General features: G+C 39.7%; 1 protein-coding gene across 1 annotated transcript in view; it reads right to left on the bottom strand.

Moving 5' to 3' along the window:
* Positions 1 to 19,382, bottom strand: part of SMYD3 (SET and MYND domain containing 3) — a 388,177-nt gene extending 368,795 nt beyond the window's left edge. The window contains 2 exon segments of the mRNA XM_062489198.1: positions 5,994 to 5,996; positions 19,219 to 19,382. Coding sequence (XP_062345182.1) covers positions 5,994 to 5,996; positions 19,219 to 19,382 — 167 coding nt within the window.
* Positions 19,383 to 19,999: the final 617 nt, after the last annotated feature.

Here is a 19,999-nt window from a genome sequence, read left to right as displayed (position 1 = left end):
ATTCTACCAAGACTACTTCACACTTTGTCTTTCATTACCAAACCAATCCAGTTTTCAGACTCAAGACCCATACCTTAGGCATAGAGCTAAAGTTTACTTCTACCAGTTATTTTCATCAGTTCCCAAAACATTCTGGATTTTGAACAAATCTGAAAATGCACACAGATATCTGTATGCATTTAAAAGTTACTGCTTTTACTCAGAAGTAGACTTCTAACAAATACCTAACGCAACAAAGGTAACAGAGTTTGAAACCCAACCTTTACTTTTTATTGTTTCTCACATAAACCCCATACCAAAAAGTAATTGGAAACCATAGTCCAGATACTTGTCACTACTTTGTCCCCTGCAGAGCACCCAAAAGCCAGGTTAAGTGCTGTACTGCTGGCACCCAGTGAACAGCACAGCCTCATTGCTGACCTCTTATTAAAACAACATCCTGCTGGCTTCTCCCAAGGAAGCCCTTAATAATTCCTAACAGGTACACAAGAAACAGAGAGTTCACTTCTCACAGGGCTTAGAAGAAATCAAAATTGTCTCCTCTAATGGGACTATTCCCATCGTTCAGATCAGCAGAAACACTGCATGTGATGGACTATGAATACAGATGACTTGAAGCTATAAACACATCTTGTAGTACTCCCCATAATCTTTGAATAAATTTGCATTAATTGTCATTGATTTGGATTGTTCTGTACGAGAGGACAACCATAGCATCAGCTTAGATAATAATTCTAGTATATCTAAAATCAGACATGCATGAACTACCACAAAATTTCATGTAAAAAATTACCATTAAAATTCATAACTGACTCGGGAAAATGGGATCCATGCAACATCAGAAACAGCTAAGGAAGTTGCAAAATAAACACAATTTAACAAACACACCCAGGACAATCCGCATATGATGAAGCCCAGATCCAACATCTAAGGGAAGTCAACTCCAATGTTCATACACTAATCAAGAAGAAACAAAGCGCAGTTTGCTCTGTTTCTTTTTTAGTATTAAAGGGGAAGCCTTGAGGCTGTTAACCACATTGCACCTGATGGGAACAGGCAATAGAATGAGCGAGCCATCAATCTTACCCTACCCTTGGGCCACCAGTTACTGCCAGGCTGCAAAGTCCTAGCCATGATGCATATATCCAGTTCTTTAGCTCCATTTAGTTCCAACAAAACAGGGTTTCTTAGACCTTCCTGCAATCACTTCCTTTGCGTCATTTCTGCAACAATCTACTGCAATGCATTTTTTCCCAGTGTTATTCCAGAAGGCCAGCTGAAATTTCCTATCATTTCAGGATACTCCAGGTGGGCTGCAGAGGGGAAGTTTTGGTATGCAAAATCTACCTTTACTTCATCAAGTGTTCTAACTCACAAACATTTCTGGATGCAATTACAGGCAACTGGAAATCGGTTCAGTGAGCCAAGACAGATGCAAGGTTCACACTGTTCTGAAAGACAAGCAGCAGAATAAGATTTCCCCTGTCAGTCCTGAAATAACACAGCACAGTGGAATGGAACATGGCTGAAAGGTAGACTGCAGTCCTGCTACTTCCAATCAAGCTATTAGTGGGGTGGGAAGAGAGGTTTGTGCATCTTTAAGACACACCATTAAAGGATGCTTAGTACAACAGAAAGCAAGTAATGTATTCTGCATTTTTGGTTCTATTTTGTGTTAAGTTTTGGGGTTTTTTAAATAGGATGTAATCTGGGGTGCCTCTAGGCATCATGTAAGAGGGGACATTATGACAGCTCCAGATGAGGTAGCATCGCATTGCTTACTAAAATTTACTCTCAATAAACAAAAAACAATTTTAAATCGCAGCAACAGCAGCAGTACCCACCACGTTGTGTCCCTTCAGCTTTCAGTTCTTGAGCCTATTCCTCTGTGGACTCCTGTGCCCCACAAACCTTTTCATAAGATACCAGGCACATTCTCTTTTAATAACATATTTTATTTTGCTCACAAACGTGATTGCTCTTGCACTATTTTAGCCTAGGTTCCCCTATGCTTCCAGAATGCAACCAATTACAGCTGAAAAACACTTCCCCCCCCCCCCCCCCCGCCCCGTTTATAATTTACAAGTCAGCAACGGATTTCCTTTATCAGAATTGTTACCTTTTTTATATAATTTGTTTTACCACAGAGTAGGATGCTACAAGTTACCACAGAACAGCTGAAGAATACATAATATTTCATGATAGAAACTAGTCTAAGGAAAATAGTTCTGAATTGCAAAGTTAAAGCTAAATAAAAGTTTTGTCTCTCTCTATGGCACACCAACTTTTCTTTTTTTCCTGGTATATATGACAACCACAAAGAATGAACATCTTTTCACTAGAACTGGCACTGAATTCTACTTCTGAAAGCTACTTCTGGCAGAAGGTAAGACAAAACTCCTGCAACATTCAAATCCCTTAAAATCCATAAACATAATAAGACATCTGTGAGCAGAAAGAAAAACAGCTGGCAAAGTCTTTTTTTATCAAATCAATCTTTCCTCACACAAGTGTCACATGATCATGTAACTGTTCCACTCCACTCTGTATGCCTTAAATTAATTCTGAGCCACCAAAATCATTTCACAGAAAATTCTATGATCATGGAAGGGATCACATAGAGAAAAATGATGTGAAACATACTCAGTTATTCATAGCAACCACAGCTGATATAGAGAGATTTTGTACACAGCCTGTTACAACTAAACATGCAAGACTATGATAACACCTAATTTTGACTTAATAAAATCCACAATTTAGTTTTTTTCTAGTCACAGTTTACTTGTTATTTCACAGAGTGACAGAGTATGCAAATTTTATATCCTATATCATATATTCCAAAGTAGGAGGGGTTTTAAGTCGAATCTGCACACCTTTTTCAGAGTCTAACTCATCCTTAATAATACCATTCTTTATAGTCATTTTGTTTCTCATTAGCAAATTCATTTCTTAGCTGGCAGAATAATCAACAAATGCACCAAGCATCAATAGCCAGACCAAATAAATATTTATTTCTCAGGTAGGTACAGAGCTTTAAATGATAGTTCATATCTACAGTATTTTTAAACACTTCAGCATAAGAGGTTCCCAGTTTAAGAGCATTTTGTAGTCACAAAATGTTATACAGAATAGTTCACAAAAACAGGAGGGAATAAAAAAAAACTAAGATATCTTCCTGTACATAAAGGCTTTAAAATTTAAACTTGATTTTCTAAGCAAAATCCAAATTCACAGTCCACATTTTAATCAGAAGTAACTTTAGCAAATTAATTGTTTAAAGATCCTACTGTCCTGCAGAAAAATGCTGCAGGCTTACTTTTAGGTCTTCTACAAATAAGAGGGGAAAAATTTAAGAGGGAAAAGAAAAATGTTGAATGGCTTAAATAAAAAAAGCAACTCCAAAATAGAGTCTAAAGGACTTATTTTTCTTGTGCCAGGCATGTGAAATGCACATTTCACTAGTACTGTAACAGATGTTCATGTATTCTTGAAGAATAATTTTCCAATTCATTGCAGCATCTTATAGAAACTAAATGGCAAGAGTAAGCACTCATTTCCTGAAACTTGAGTTCAAATACTGATTGAAATGAAGTGAAATGAAGTGAAATGGCTCATTCCTACAAGATAACCCATCTCCTGTACTTTCTGCCCAATGTCTAATCCCTTCAACAGGAGTGGACACACCCAAACACCTCCCAAGGTCAGACCTTGCATTCATAGAGAATAGAAAGCTACAAACCTAATTCTTGCTGAGAAATCTGATTGCAACTGCAAAAATATCTTTAAAATAGAGCATAATTTCAAATTTCAGATTAGTTGAAGCATGTAGAAGGCACCAACCAAAATTAGTGCTGTAGAACACCAGGTCCTATTCTGTTGGAAAGAGACACACAAGTGTACTTTGGCCACCTAGAAAACAAAACCAAAGTATCATGAAGCCAGAGTTAAATTTTGGTGGGTTTCACTTGCTTCTCTTGCTGCTGGCCATTTTGCAGGTGGGTAAACAAGCTTAATTTACAAATTCTCCTTTTTTTAAATTTTAAACTTATGTACACAGAGAAATTCAACATCTGTCAAGAAAGATGATGTTGTCTAAGTCTTACAGCCTAACTAAACACTCTTTCTGTTATGGATTTTTTTAATCATCATCTTTTCAGTGAAACTGAGCATGCAATTAAGAAACCTAATCACACTACTAAGACTTTTTAGACAAACTAGCTTTTCTAATGTTGAGTATTTAAAGTGAGTTTAGGAGGAATGTTAGTCAAATGCAACTTAAAATTGTCAATTAGACAAAAGATTTTTTCTTCAAAAAAAAAAAAAGAAAAGCAAAGCAGAATAATGCTTTCACAAAACATAGAAAAGCAATTTAATTCTGGATTTGTTTGTTTGTTTGTTTGTTTAGCTAGGGGCTTTTTTCTCTACAATTAAGGTTATTGCAAATTATTCTCCAGGCATATTTTAAGTCCCAGTCATGTCTATTCACTTCTTCAAACTATATTGAACCTCTTGAATGTTCATTCCCTGGGCTCCTACTACCTGTGTTCAGCCAGAAATGGCTTCTCTTCACATCTTGGAAAAACCCTTCATCTTATTGTGAAACAACTTTGTTTACACAACGAACCAGGACATATCTTTGCCCTCTCTTTGAAACATTTGGCTGTGAATGCCCCCCCAAAAAAGACAAGCCACAGAAGGACCTTGGTCATTGGTGAAACCCCAACAGCTGAATTCACGTGGTGCAAGGGAAGCACAGTTCCTGAAGGTTAGGCTCTGATTGGAGCAGATAATCCAGAAACAAGGTAGAGCACCTGCACACCCTCCACACCCAGCAGCACCTCTCACAGCATGACCTAAATACCACTTCAGGGGGTTTACAGCAAAGCACAAGGGTGCTGCTGCACCGGCGTCCCCCAGCCCCACAGCATAACTAAGCAGTTTACAATCTTTCAGTATGAGGAGAAGGGACATTTGGTTCCAAGTCTGCTGCTGAGACAGGCTAAGGAACTAGACTGAGTAACAGGAAAACATGGCTCCTGGTGGACAGTTCTCTAGGAACAACAGTCACATCGACATACAGTGCTGGTGCTGCACACATCTCAGAGCCAATCTCCTGCAAGTGAGGCTTTGTCAACACACACAATTATGCAACACATGAAAAACTAGTAAGTACAAAGCAAGAAGAGAGTCCAAATGTTTTGAATGCTTTTCCAGTATCTGCTATGAGACTTTTAAAATAGAAAAAGATATAACTTTGATTTGAAGGGTTCCTCCAAAAGCCTGATCATGAAGCCAACACTGTACAAAGTTTTGTGGTAAATGTCATTAAGTAAAGGATCCATTTGATGGCCTACCACCACCATATTACCTTGCACAGAGCACCAGCATTGCTGCATTGCTTTAGTAGAAACTTGTTTCCTCAAATGCACACCATATTAAATTGTTAAATATAACCTCAGTAACTTTAAAATAAAATTCAAGAAAAGGGATGAATGCATTTTTGTAATTAATCTAAAATTGATTGGGAAATAACTTTGCAAAATTAAGAACTAAATTTTTAAAGATTGTTCAAAGATAAATTTTTATATATTTCAGTTATAAGATAAGTTTAAGTGAACATAATTCTCCCAATTAAAAGTAATCCAGAATTTTTTATTGCATAAGAAGCACACGTATGCATAAAAAGAAAATATACGTAAACAAAAAAAAAAATCCACTTTTGGAAATTACCAATTCTAGAAGTCATACAAGCTGAACAAAATTAAAACCTTTTTCTGTCTTTATTCTAATCAGAGATAATTGCAGGGGTAAGTCCACAGAGATTTTATTTTTCCTTATTGTGAACTCACATCCCCAACAGCAGTAAACAAGAGATACACATGTCAAGGACAGACTTTATTTCATAGGTACAAACCTAGGAAAAACTGGAGGTCATTTATTTTCATCATTCAGAATGAATACTAAGGAGTCACCACAAAATAAATATAAAACACCTACTTTACTAAAATCTACTATGAGTTTGTGAGAAAATTGGAGGCATTTCAATGCTGAGAAAAGTTTTGCTCGCAGAATGGGGCAGGATGGCAGGGGAGGAGAAGGTTTCTGTTGTGTAGTCCTGGGAGAAAGCACAGCCTGGAATGACATTCTTAAACCTACAACCACTGATTAAATATTGTCTTAAGGCGAAAATTCTACACAATGAGCTTAAGCATGCATTACAGTTGGTAGCTAAGTTATTATCTGCAATAAACTGATAACCATTCATTAACTTCTGAGCATAAGAGACAACTGGCAAGCTATTTCATGCCTCAAAGAATTTACAACAAAAGGGAGGCAAACATACAGTGCAGGTGACTTTGTATTGGGAAAATAAAATGAATATTTAAAAATGCCATTACCTCCCAGCTATAAAATGGATCAACATGGAGATGTTCCAACAACTGCAGCTTTTAAAACTGATTCTGAATCCTTATGTGCTATGAGCACAAAAGTAAGCATAATCTTTCAATTACAACAAATAGCTATTAGTCAAGTACTTTTTGGTTAAAATTAATTTTAATATTAAGGCCTATATGAACAAGTACCAAATATGTGCTTCAAAAGCAACCCTAACTACAAGGGTCACAAAATAGTATGTGTACTGACAGATACAGCCTGTAAGACTCCATGGGGGGAGGTTAAAAAGAAGATATGAAAATTAAAAATTAATAAGTCTACAGCACAGTGGTTCTGAACAGACATATTCCCAAAGTCACAACTTCCAAGGCAATCTCTAAGGACAATATCTTTGGCACCATAATAATTCCTAATGCACTTGGGAGTTGTGCAAATTATTTCATCTGCCTCAAAGCAGACTAGGGGGAGAAAAGCTGCAGCAGTGACCAGAGCCCTATGTCAGCTCCCCACAAGAAAAAGCCAAACATTGCTGTATTCTGTGCACGCCAAACACTGACATTGCTGAGAGCTGCTTGTTCAAAGACAAAATATGTCCTTTAATAATTCAACTCCCCCAAGACTCAGGAACAAGATAAGAGGCTAAAACCAACTTTGGAACAGGATATTCAGAACTGCAGATAACATCCACGTTCATTGGTACAGACCTTATGTGATTTTCTGCCACCGGGCAGCACAACCACCCCAAAGCCACGATGCAAACAGCTCCAGGCTCTGCAGCTACATGCCTCACATTGGTGCTTTCATCTTACAGCCCTCATGACCAAACACAAAGACACAATTTTTTACTGCCCAGCTCAAAATCCAGTTCCCTCCACACCAGTTTGCCTACAAATTCATAGGGATCTTTTCAATTAAAAAAAAAAAAAGAAATATTTTCTACTTAAACCATTTCTACCCTCTCCATAAGGTGCTTTGCAACTTCTGGAAATTCAAATCTTGTACAGAAATTACAAATCTCTTTCCAGTCCTGCATTTTCCTTGTCATTTTTAAATGTTCTCATAAGTCACACAGAGGGTCATAGCCATGTAACTTTCCAGGGAAAACTAGGACCTCAGGTCTCACCTTTCCAAATCTCTGAGATTTTTACACAGAAATTGGAAAGCATTGTTCATAGCTTTTTATACAATAAATACATTGTTAACTTCAGCTTCCATCACCTAAATTTTTTCATTGATTTGATAATTGATTTATACCACAGTATCATCCACAGCAGACAAGCACTTTAAAAAACTATCATGTTCTTCCCTTATGATCAGTTTTCCTAGAAAGATTCAATATGCCTTCTGCTATGAGCAGCTCCCCAGGTTAGGTCTCCTGAGTCCATCTCAAGATAACAATTTTTCACACCGACATTTGCTTAAGTCTGTTGTAATTCACATTCCACTGGCCTTTTTACTGTTACATCTGTGGTATCAGTTAAGCTGCATTTTTTTTCACACTTTTTTTTTTTTTTTTTTTTTGCCAAGGACAAGGAAGTTTCACAGCTTTTGAAACTGAAAGGAACAATCATAATATCCAACAAACTGCATGGGCCATAAAGTTTTGCATGGCAAAGCTTTCAGCTCTGGCACAATTAGGATGTATACACCAATTTTAAAAAGCCATGTTAATTCCAAGTGTACATATAAACCTGTTGGTGTTGGACTATTTCCTAGTAGTACCATTAAATTTATAGCAGATACACTTTCTGCTGCCTATAATCACTTTTAAAGATTTTCAAGTGGTTTGAGGTCAAATGTTGCCCTTAAGGTGATATACAAACATATAATTTAAATATTTTTATTTTAAATTCTATCAACTCTATCTATGTGAATGATAGAGTGAATGCAATAAACCTCAAACTTCTCCCAAACAGGTAATCTAGGAATTACCTTAAATTTAACAGACAAAAGAAGGGCTCTAATCCTCCAGTTAGGTATCAGAACTACAAGGTTATCCTTCATCTGTCCTGCTCCTCATGTATGCATTAAAATATACAAATCAGCTTACAATATGTTCAGTTTCATACATAAGCAAGACATTTAAAAAAAGAGGTGAGCACAGCCATTCTTTGATTTTATTGACCCCTGCCTCTCCCAAGCTGTGTTCAAAGACTGCCTGTGGAGGAGAATGGAGAAAAACGACAACCAGTCCTTACAAGTGAGTTGTGAACACAAGAAATGTGACATGTATTATTGCAAAGGGAATTTCTAAAAATGCAGTGAACACCACCAGAAAGTGGCAAATGCTCCCTGAAATACCAAATAAAACAAACATTATCATAATAAAAATCCAGTAACTTCATAATCAATGAAAAATTAGTTAAATATAGAATTTGGCACACTCATACCAAATTCCACACATTAATTTATTTTTTATCCTAAATTCCATAAGGGGCATTACCTCAGCACTAATGAATCCAACCTCTGTCATATTTTATATACAGGCAACAGGATTCTCCTGTCAGCACACTTTTCAGTAGAAAGGTGAATCCAGTAAAACAACCCCATGCCAAATTTTCACAAAGTCTTTAAAGGGGTCTAATTCTTTTGCATACAATGTTCAGCAAGTCTCCACTCCTTATGGACTTTCACTTAAAACTGAATTTAAGTAGTTTTGACTTATCAGAACATATAATAAAGCAGAACATAGAATAAAGCAATCACATAAAACAGTCAGTGCAATTCAATCAAAATAATTGCCAAAGCAGCAATGGCTATTTATTGGCAGCAAAACCCACATACAAGCAATACATTGACTACAGATCTAATAAAATACTAGGTATCCATTGGAAGTGGAAAGAATAACTTCTTTCAGCAACTAGGTTGCTAACTAAGAGACTCTGTAACTTTCCTGCTATTTTTATACCTGCCACTAATTTTAGTGCTCATCAACACAATTCATCTACCTTCTTAGCCACAGAAAGGGACATTTTATTGTAAGAGATGCTTACGTAAGTATGATGTGCTTATTTTGTGGAACAAAACCAAAACTAAGACAAACAGAAAAAAGACCCAACACAATACTGCAAAGGTTCTTACTGATAATAAAACGCATTTCATAGCTATATTGTGTGGATTACTGTGTAGCCTCATTTTCCTGGGGCAAAGGAAAAGGATAAATCAATCACCACGTGTTGAGTTTCAAACAGTATTTCAAGAAATTGCTTCCATGGCTATTCCATCTGTTATGCAGGAATATCAACTATTACGACTGTTTTAATATGACAAGTGGATAAAATTCATAAATAGCTGAGTACCCAATCTCATTTGCTAAACCAACATAGATGCATAAATCTCTGAAGTGGTTTTCTGTCCCACTTCATTTTTTTCTTTCAAATCTTTCAATCTGTTTTTGCTTTTTCAGAAATCTGGACTAAAACACTTTCAACAGCTGGAGGACTTGGAATCAATACACCACAGAAATCAAAGCCAGCTACACAAAGTATAAACCCACGCCAACATTCACTCAATGCTTAAAATATGTGTATCCAGAGTTTGATCAAAAAAACCTTTTTTTTCCAAAGGAAATTAAACTGTAGTGTACTAGCCTGGCAAAAACTTTCTTATCCTATATAATATTCAATAAAGATTTCAAACACAATGATCTGCAAAGTGGAATTTATTTCTCACCCACAAGGTGCATAGAAATGGAGGAGAGAAAATTTAGGAGATGTACTTTTATACACAGCAATCTTCCTTGGTACACCACTTATCTCAGAAGGAGTAACAGGCTCTGTTTCTGTGATGGAAAGCAGGAGCCAGGCCACAGAAAGGTGTAACAGTTTATCTTACCAGGGAGGAGTAGTACTTAGCACAACAGGGAAAAAAAAAAAAAGAAAACCAAACAAAAAAAAAAAAACCAAAAAAAAAAACAAACAAAAAAAACAGCACTCCAGTTTGAACCTTTATGTTAAAGTGAGCTGCTTCCAAGCTCTTCTTGACTAATAAATAAAAACAAGTTTCTGCCTGAGAAGCACAAAACACACTGAACAAGTATTTTACCCTAAGAAACACAGACAGTTTATTTCATGCTCAGTATATCCTGAGACAAATCCCTCCTCCCTGAGGACCATGCTTCACCAAACATCTCAGCTTCTTTCCGCCTATTCTCCTATGCTCGTTCCCACTACCAAGAATGCCAACACCAAAGAAGTTGTCTTTTCAGGTCACCAGAGAACACTCCGAGCAGTTGAATGAGATATTTGAATTAGATTTTATGAATGAGACATATTTGGGTGAATTGTAAGAAGGGGTTTACAGTTGACAAGATTGATTTCATTTCCTCTTTTTACTTAGTGATGATCTTTTACTCCTTTTCTGCACTTCCACATCTGTGATTGTGAGATCAGAACCACTCCTAATCACACCCTCATAAGTAGTGCTCCACACACTTGCTGGCTTTTTTTGCTTTGAATACTTAAACCTCGTGGCACAGACAGCACACAAATACTACATGAACAGCCAGGGCAAGCCCACCCTGAGTGAAACCAAAATTGTGTTTCCTACCTATTGACTGCAGCAGGAGGAACTGAGAGGCCAAGAACATACCTAAAAAAAATACTCAGTCTTTAATTTAACTTAGTCTTGAACAATTAAATTAATAATAAAGCAAACCCTGAGCTGAAGGCACCTAGCAGTTATGATGATAAACAGGAAAGCTAAATATTGCATGAACAGGGGATTGTGGCTTGAGTTAGCCTAGGAATCACTGGTGTTTGATCAACTGTGCCACTTGACAATGACCCTACAGTCATCAGGACACCCTTGGGAATGATTCAAAGCTTTCACTTGGCCTCCAAATAAAATCTTCCAGCCAGCCACAGAGATGCTGTGAGAACTGTGATTGCTGGAATTAAGCACAGATCCTGAAATGAGTAAAATCAGTTTCAAAAATGAAGTCAAAAAAGTTGATAAACTCCCACAGATCCAAGACTTCAGTCAAAGAGAAAGTATTTTCTTTGTGGTAAGAAACAACTGCAAACGTCTGCAGTGTTTCTTCTGCTAAAGTGAAGCTAGGATACGCTTCTGAGGTATTAAAATATGACTGAAACATGCCTTGGTAAAGAAATGAGGGTGGGGTCTCACAGTCCAGGACTAGGCTGGACTACAAGGCAGGAAAAACTGTCCTCAACACTACCAAGCCAGTCAATCCTGCACGCCTGAAAGCCCTACTTATCCTAAAGATATTTTTAAGAGCTCTGAAATTCCTCCAGGTGTCCTTCTTAGAGTTTCATCGTTAGCTACAGCAGACAAAAGGCCAGCTACTGCCAGACAGCACAGCCCTGACCATCAGACCTTGACTCCCATTCAAGGGCCACTTCAACTCTGTTCTCCCAGCAATAAGGTGATTCAAGGGCACAAAGACTTTTCCATTTTGGTGAAGTATGTTTTCTGCCAGTTTATCTCTCTGCACCAGTGTACCATAGGTCATATGACCAGCAAAGTGCCAAATGAGAAGCAGAAGGTGCATGCAGGAAGGAGAGCAAGGACTCGGGAGAGCAGTAAGAATGCCTGCCCTTTCAGCAGCTCCCAGCCAGCACATCAGGTAACTTGTCATGCAGTCATAACCCACTTCAAAATGTGAATGGCTGGGGCAGAGAGACATGCAGAACATTCTATCAGCCTCACCCATCTAATTTTGGATAATTCAAAGCAGCTGTTGCAACTGGTTCTGAAACTGGTTCTGAAAACAGCAAGGTTCTTCAAGGGAAAACAGCATCATTGCATACACCATACAGGCAAAAGCACAGAGTGGCTTTTAAGGACAGCCACAATGGAAGTAACAACTAACAACTCATGAATACCAATACCTATGCACAAGATATCAGTAACAGTTCTTAAAGAATTTAAACAACAAATTCTTAATGCAGTACAAAACTTTGAGTAACTCACACATAATTAAAAACTTTCTTTGGGAAATATCTGGAACTAATTGTGTTGTTACATTAGCTAGAGGTTACCATATTTTAATCACTTATGTTTTCCCTTCTAGTGCTTATTATAATTTTGTACTTGCACAATTACAGTTCAACCTAAGGAAATGCATACTAAAGACAATCCAATCCACAAACTTATTTTCATCATTTTATCAATAACCACAAGCAAAGAGTATTTATACAGAGCATATTAATATTTTAAAATATTAATATAAGAGACTCCACCATGCATAACAGGAATATCAGGTGTGGACTACAGATACACAGTAAAACGTAAATTAAGAAAAATCTACAAGATGACTACAGCTTAAATGGTCAGTCACAGCTTGACAGGACAACAATTTTGATACAATACCTTTCAAATTACAGAGCAGTATAAGCATGAAAACTGTATACACAAAATCCCAACACATTAATTGCTTTAGGGCCCTTTAAGACATGTCTAAAATTTTCATTTTCTATAAATGACAGGCATGGCAATAAAAACTCTTGACCTGGGAGAATTTGCAATGTCTCTCCCTTTTCTGTTTCTCCTATTATTAACAGGAGCAGAGCCAGATTGGCAGCAGCAGACATGAACAACAGTCTCAAGACCACAAGGCAGGGGAGGAAAGGAAGATTAGCATGACCCATACATTACCTAAAGCAAGCCCAGAATATCCCAAGCAGTGAGGAGGCACCAACTGAAGACCAAAATACTACACAATGAAAAAAACAAAACTGTTTACAGCTAACAGAACTTGAATTACATTCTCAAAACAAGGCTCCAGGATAAATAAACAGTCAGACAAAAACACCTACCAAGGGATATTCCTAACGGTAACACATGAAACTCCTGACCATACTAAAAAGGGTGCTGTGAGGGAAGTAAACCAAATCAACAGGCAGGCCAGGACAACTTCTTACAAATGCTCTCCTGAATGCCAGAACTTCTTTCTTCCCCCGCTTCAACCTGACTCCAAACAAAAGGATGGGAGGTGGAGACTGAAGTGTAGTTTCTGCTACAGACCTTCTCTGGACAAGACACTGCAGGAAAGCACAGTCTATATCTTCATTCTCGCTCACAAAAGATTTTCCTGGCAGCATGGGACAACAGCCTGAAAGCTACTTCTATGACTCCAGCTGGCACAAGGGCAGAATAAAAAGCATTTCCTATACTGTTTTTCATAAAGTTGCTTCAACACTATGGGAGTAAGTTGAGATGGGGGAGGGAGAATCTCTTCCAAGGAAAATGCTGCCTTTTTTCAGGCTATCATTCAGCTAGAGAGAGAAATGTTACTGATGGTTGTGGTGGTGGAGTTCAACTTCTTGGGTCTTGGGAAACATTCTCGCTAATGTACACAGAACCTGAAATTATAATGCTTTGTATAGCTTCTGTCTCACATAAAATTTTGTTTCACATGCTTTGCTCTTACTTCACACTTCAGGTCATCAAGAGTCAGTGCTGCAATTTCACTCATAACTGTCAGGATTCTCCATCAAACTACAGCATATTATTCCCAGGATTATCCTATCCTGGAAGCACAAAAACATATCTGGTCCTAACACTCACGTTGTGATTAATAGATTTTTTTTTTTTATATATCCCTCTACTCCACAAGAAGATACACATCTTGAAAACTACTGGAACTTTGTCTAGAATTTTGACTGGCACTGAAGGGACACCAAATACACCACATATCACATATTTAAAAACCTTATTGACATGGCACAAGTCATGCTGACCAACTTCATTCATTTATGTGGTAAGCCTAAGGATCATGTTCTTAGATAGTATGTTTAAGGAATTTTTAAAACGTTGTTACATTTGACAAACAATCACAGAAATACAATATTCTACAGGAGGGAAAAATACATTTTTATACATGCAAACTATAAAACATGGATATTGTTTTATATCTAGAACTATAATACTTAACTCTCTTTATTTGATGAGAACTGATGAAAAGTTAAAAGCCAAAGAATGCATCATCAAATAATCATTTTCCACACTTTAGAATCCCTGTAGAACAAAATATACATATACTAGGAACAGCTAGAGCAAAAAAAATTCAAGAAATTAGCTTAAATTTAGAGCTACTTCTGTATTAACCAGCAACAGAAGTATTTTTCAGATATAAATAAGGAGGCAGTGTAGATTTTATAGCCTCGTGCATTACTGGAAGTCTCATACATGCTAAACATCATATAACAAAGAGGATCCATTAGCTTGCACCTAATCACCCAGCAAAGCTGGGAGCAGCAGAACTCAGGTGCTGTGCTAAAAAGAGATGCTCTCTTTGGTGCTTAAGGAAGCATCTTAGCTTTATTAGTGAATGACAGAAGCTTCGTGGAGAAACTCCCATTGCTAAAGAGCCAAAACAATGAGCGCCTCTCCTCTCTTGACCTCCCTGGTGCAGTGTGAAAGGGGTACACTTGAACAGTGACCAACTAGCTGTCCTCAGGCAGAACCACACCACTCTAAGCCACAGACACAGTGGTAGGAAGGATCACACAATCACAACCACCCCCCTTGTCACTCTCTTTCTGAGTCAAACCCTGCTTCTCTCTACTTAAAAAAATTCCACACCGTGGTTAAAACCTCACGGTCATTAACTTCGACACTCCATACTTTAACAAGGTTATGCCAACTTTCACAGTGATGAAGTAACACAATATTGCACTGGTAGCAGTAGTCATAATAGTAGTAATGGTAATAACAAAGCAGCAATTTAAGAGTGTGTCAGTGCTGAAGAGACAGGACTGAATGCACAATTCTGAAGGTAAAGATGTTTCCATTTGGCTATTTTTAAGTCAGGTGAAATCAAGCAAGGTGCACACAATTGCTAGCCTGTGTTTCGTACCCTGTAATCACCCAACAATTCAGGCTTGGTTATATTTCCCATACTGCAATAATGCTTGCTGTCACATCTAGATTATCACCACTGCTAGCTTTAATGTTTTTCTCCTTCTAAATATGTTTAGAAAACTTGTAGTCATTCAAAAATGCGTTCATACTTCCTCTTAACCCACCTCCAGAGTCTGAACCTGTGACCTTACCCAAATGAGAAACACTAATGCCTTTTATTTCATAGTCTATACATAATGTTATTCATTACTTCCTCTCATATATACATTTCCCTTAAAGGCATAAATGGTATAGCATTTTGAAATAGGATGGTGCTACCTCTGTTTTCCCACTTTTTCTGAGACTCAGATTCAATAAAGTTTGTTTCCTCGCTCCTAAGTATCAACTAGGACTTAAATTTTCTTGCAGTGGAGTCTTATAACTGCAAAGCATCACAGAAATGTTCTGTGAAAAGTAAACAAACACCAGAGGTATCATTGACTTTCACTTAATTTTGATTCCCAATCTATAAAAGGCCGGGTATATTTTCAATTCAAAATCTGAGAGTCAGACCAACATTAAAGAGGTATTAAAGCATGGAAGAAACCATATAGAAAACTTTTAATTAGTAAGAGAAAAAAAATATTTTCTGTTGCTTTCCCAAAATTGTTGGAAAAAATGCTGGCCACTCAAATTTTGTCACACTACTGATACTCTTGCAAAAAAGGTACCATCATGCAATACATCATGTTTTCCTAAGACACGGCTTCCATAGAAATACGCACTGTCAACATTCAATTTTTAATAATTGCTAACAGAATACCATTCAAACAGTTATGTTATCATATTAAACCATCTACAGCAAAGCATTTTAGCCCATGTACAAAAAAACATCATGAACCTCTTCATTAGAAAATACAAGGCTCTAGTTGAAGTAAGAAGAAATCACAAAAGGGGAGACAGTGACAAAAATCTGCCATCTGCTCTACATATGATGTACACCTAACAACAACAACTGAAAAACTTACTGTCAGTATAAAAACAATACCAACAGTCCAGTAAGATAAGGAAGGGTTGTTAATCTTTCTACTATTAGAAGCATTAAGTGTGTGTACATATATATATATATATATATATATATATATATCCTTGTATATAAATACTTCAGCACTTTAAATCCACAGTAATATTCACTCTAATTAAGATAATATTAAGCAGAGCTACTGCACTATCTGAGCTTTTGTCCTGGTTTGAAAGACAGGTGTTTGTTAAGGAAAGCAGAAGCCTCCCTTTGGACTGAAAAATGTGATCCTTCCTTCCTACAGATTATTATGATTTTGAAATTAAGGGAGCTCTCAGGCAAAGATATGGGGGTAGGAATAACAGTTCTTTACTAGTATATCTAACAAGACAAACAAGAACAACAACAGCTATGAAATTACCCACAAACAGAACAGTAACTCAGTCCCAGTGTTTTTTGGCTGCAGGCACCTTTTCCCTGAGCTGCAGTTCCTGGTGCTGGGGGCGGGCGGGTCCCGCAGAGCCGCAGGAGGGCTGGGGGTGATGGCAGCGCTGTCCCAGGGGGAGAGAGAGATGGAGAGAGCTCTCTGCTCACGGTGTGGGTTCCGATGCTCAGCAGAGTGCTGGATGGTGGTAGTTCACAGCGAGAAGACAGCCGGGCAGGGTCCGATGGTGGTTTCCCGACGCAGGGATGGGACAGAGAGGCAGGAGGCGGCGATCGTCCTTCTCGTCCGAACTCCGCGGGGGAAATGGGCCGAGCCAGAGCCTTCCGTCTGCTCTTCTGGATGTTTGGATATCGAGGGGTTTCCCTCTTCTCTCTCCTCCCCCTTGTCACCAGGGCCCAGTCAACAGGTATCTTAGCATGACAATGGGGAAAATTCCACAGAGGGAAAAGGGAAAGAACCAACCCCCAACAGCTTTCCTTTCTAAAACAGAGCAGCAAACTGCCCCCAACAGCCAACCTTACCCTGCTTTGGTACATTAGACCCTTGCTGCAGGTACTTGGCCAAGGTCATAGAGTAAGTCAGCACCATCACAAGCCTGTGACCTTAAATCCTGGCAAGACCATGCTGCCTCTCAGTAGGCAGTCCAGAAGGAAGGTACTCTGCACTTCACTACCCATCTTCTGGCTCACCCAGCACTTCTCATACAGCCTAAAACTGCACCAAACATTCACTACTAAAAGCACAGAGACAAACGCAAGCACAGAATTACACATTCTACACATGTAGAATTACACAGTGTAACGCCTCAAACATTAATTGCATATTTAAAAGGAGCACTAAAACACTAAATTAACATTAAGAACTAGATCTTTTTTTAATTTGTGTTCCTGTACTGCCACCTAAAGATCGGAGTGAAAAACAGGAGCAGTAGCGGACAGCATGACTTCTATCTGTAGTCCTGGAAGAGAGTAGTAACATTTTGCTGATACCTCACTTTGAACTAAGACCACACCAGATTCAACCAGATCGATGAAACAGTTCTATTTCATATCACAGTTTAGTAGTACTTCACCATTTGCCTAATTTCTATACATTGCCAAAAAAAATTTGAGATCTCTGTATGGATGTATACATCTCCTTTAAACAGACAAATGTCAGCTTGGACAGTCTTGATCTATAAACTTTGTCTAGCCACAGCATATTTTGCTAAGGAAGTCAGATTGGGGGAAATATATTTTTTTACTTCCTTATTTACTTTTTTTAAATTTAACTGTTGGCACTATATAGAAAAAAAAAAACACCCCATGAATTAATAACCTCTCGTGATGTAACAAGTTGGTAATACCATTATTTCTCCCTATAAAACATGTCCTGGTTACATGCCTACATCCAAACACCTCAGATGCACTTTATTCCACTTACTGATGCACTCCGCCTGTCCTCTGAAGTCTGCAAGCGGAAAATGTTCAGTCACCATCCCGATGTCACAAGTCAGACTTCACAGATACAGTAGCTAAAAATCTTTTGAGTTTGGTGTTTAATTGGGCGGGGTTTTTTTGGAGAAGTTTTTGTTGAGTTTTTGCTTTGGTTGGGATAATTTTTCAATATGCTGAAGATGCAAGATGCATCTTATAAGATGAGAGCATCACCTGGAATACATTGTCAACTTTTTCTTTGATTAAATGAGAACCACAACCTCGTATCTTTAAATAGAAGTGGAGATGCCCTGTGTAAAGGACATGAAGCAAATCACCTGGACTGTTTCAACAAACAAAACTTCAAGTATTTTCAACATAACCCCCTTCCCCACCCCCCCCCAAAAAAAAAAAGCAACCTAAGCAAAAATCAAAGCAAAAACCTAAAAAAGAAAATTTTTCTCCCGCCTCTCTTCTTCATATCTTGGCAATTATGCAGGGGTTTGGCTCATCTAGCAGCATGTTTCAGGTATTAACACACAGACGGTCCTTTAACCTCTACCACAATCCTGCTTGCTGGGAAACCACTCCAGACTAGAAAAGAGTATTGTTTGTTTCCTTCTGAACAAACACAGAAAGTTACTACGCGTTTGTCGGTTTCCACTCGTAAGGATTTTCGGGAGGAAGGCAGGAACTCATCGAAGGCATGTCTCAAAGCCACGTGCTCCTTAACGGGATAAACCGGGGTAGGCGACACCAGACTCCAACACCGCCCGCTGCCTATTTCACGGAGGCTGGAGCCTGCTCAGCCCAGCACAGCTCCCCTTTCCTTCACCACAGCGCTCGGGAGCACCTGAGCGGTAGCCTCGCACCATAGCCCTGGCACCACATGGCCGAGGAGACCGGCACAGCCGGAGACTGGCTCCTCCCCGGAGCACGTACCCGCACCTATCCCCACTTCCACCCTCATCCCATCCCATCCCATCCCATCCCATCCCATCCCATCCCATCCCATCCCATCCCATCCCATCCGGCTGCTCTCCGCGCCCCGCATGCACAGCGCGGCCCCGCCCCGGCGGAAGGGGCGGCGCTGCCCGGGCGGGGCTGGCGGCGGTGCGGCGCGTTCCCGCCGGTACCTGCGCAGGCAGCGCTCGCACACGCTGCCCAGCTGCTCCTTGGTGAGGACGTAGGCGAAGGGCAGGTCGCGGTAGAGCAGCTCTCCGGGCCGCACCCTCCGGCGGGAGCGGAGGCCGCTGCCCTTGCCCGGGCTGTGGAAGCGCTCCAGCGCCGCCGGCTCCATCCTGCCGCGCGGCCGCCGCCGGAGAGGAGAGCGCGAGCCGCCCCGCCCGCCGGCACGTGACCGGGCGCTGCCGCCGCCATCTTTAATCAGGGCAAGGGCCAGGCGGGCCCGCGGCGGGAAGGAGCTGGACCGGCGGGGATGGGGCCGGGCTTGCGGCACAGCCGAGCCCTGGTCCGGTCCGGCACGGCACGGCACGGCACAACACAGCCGCACTGAGAGGCGCAGGGCAGCCCTTTGCCTGAGGAGGCAGTTCATGATACATATCACAGAAGTCCGGAGTGGGTCAGGCTGGAAGGGAGTACGGTGCGTCACCTGGCGGATCCGCTCTGCTGAAGCAGCGCCCTCCCAGGGCACCTGGCACACGTCTGCATCCGGAGGGAGCTTGAATATTTCCAGGCAGGGGGACTCCACAACCTCTCTGGCCAATCTGTTGCAGTGCTCAGTCACACACACAGTACAGAAGATCTTCCTCGAGCTCAGGTGGAGCTTCCTGTGCATCAGTTTCTGCCCATTGCCTCCTGCCCTATTGCCTGGCACCACTGAGCAGAGCCTGGCTCCATCCTCCTGGCACCCTCACTTTCGATACTTGCACACGAAACATTGAACAGTTTGGTTTA

Source organism: Cinclus cinclus, chromosome 3 (assembly GCF_963662255.1).
Source record: "Cinclus cinclus chromosome 3, bCinCin1.1, whole genome shotgun sequence".
NCBI lineage: Eukaryota > Metazoa > Chordata > Aves > Passeriformes > Cinclidae > Cinclus > Cinclus cinclus.
The sequence above is the reverse complement of the archived record's forward strand: the minus strand, read 5'-3'. Positions and strand labels throughout refer to the sequence as shown.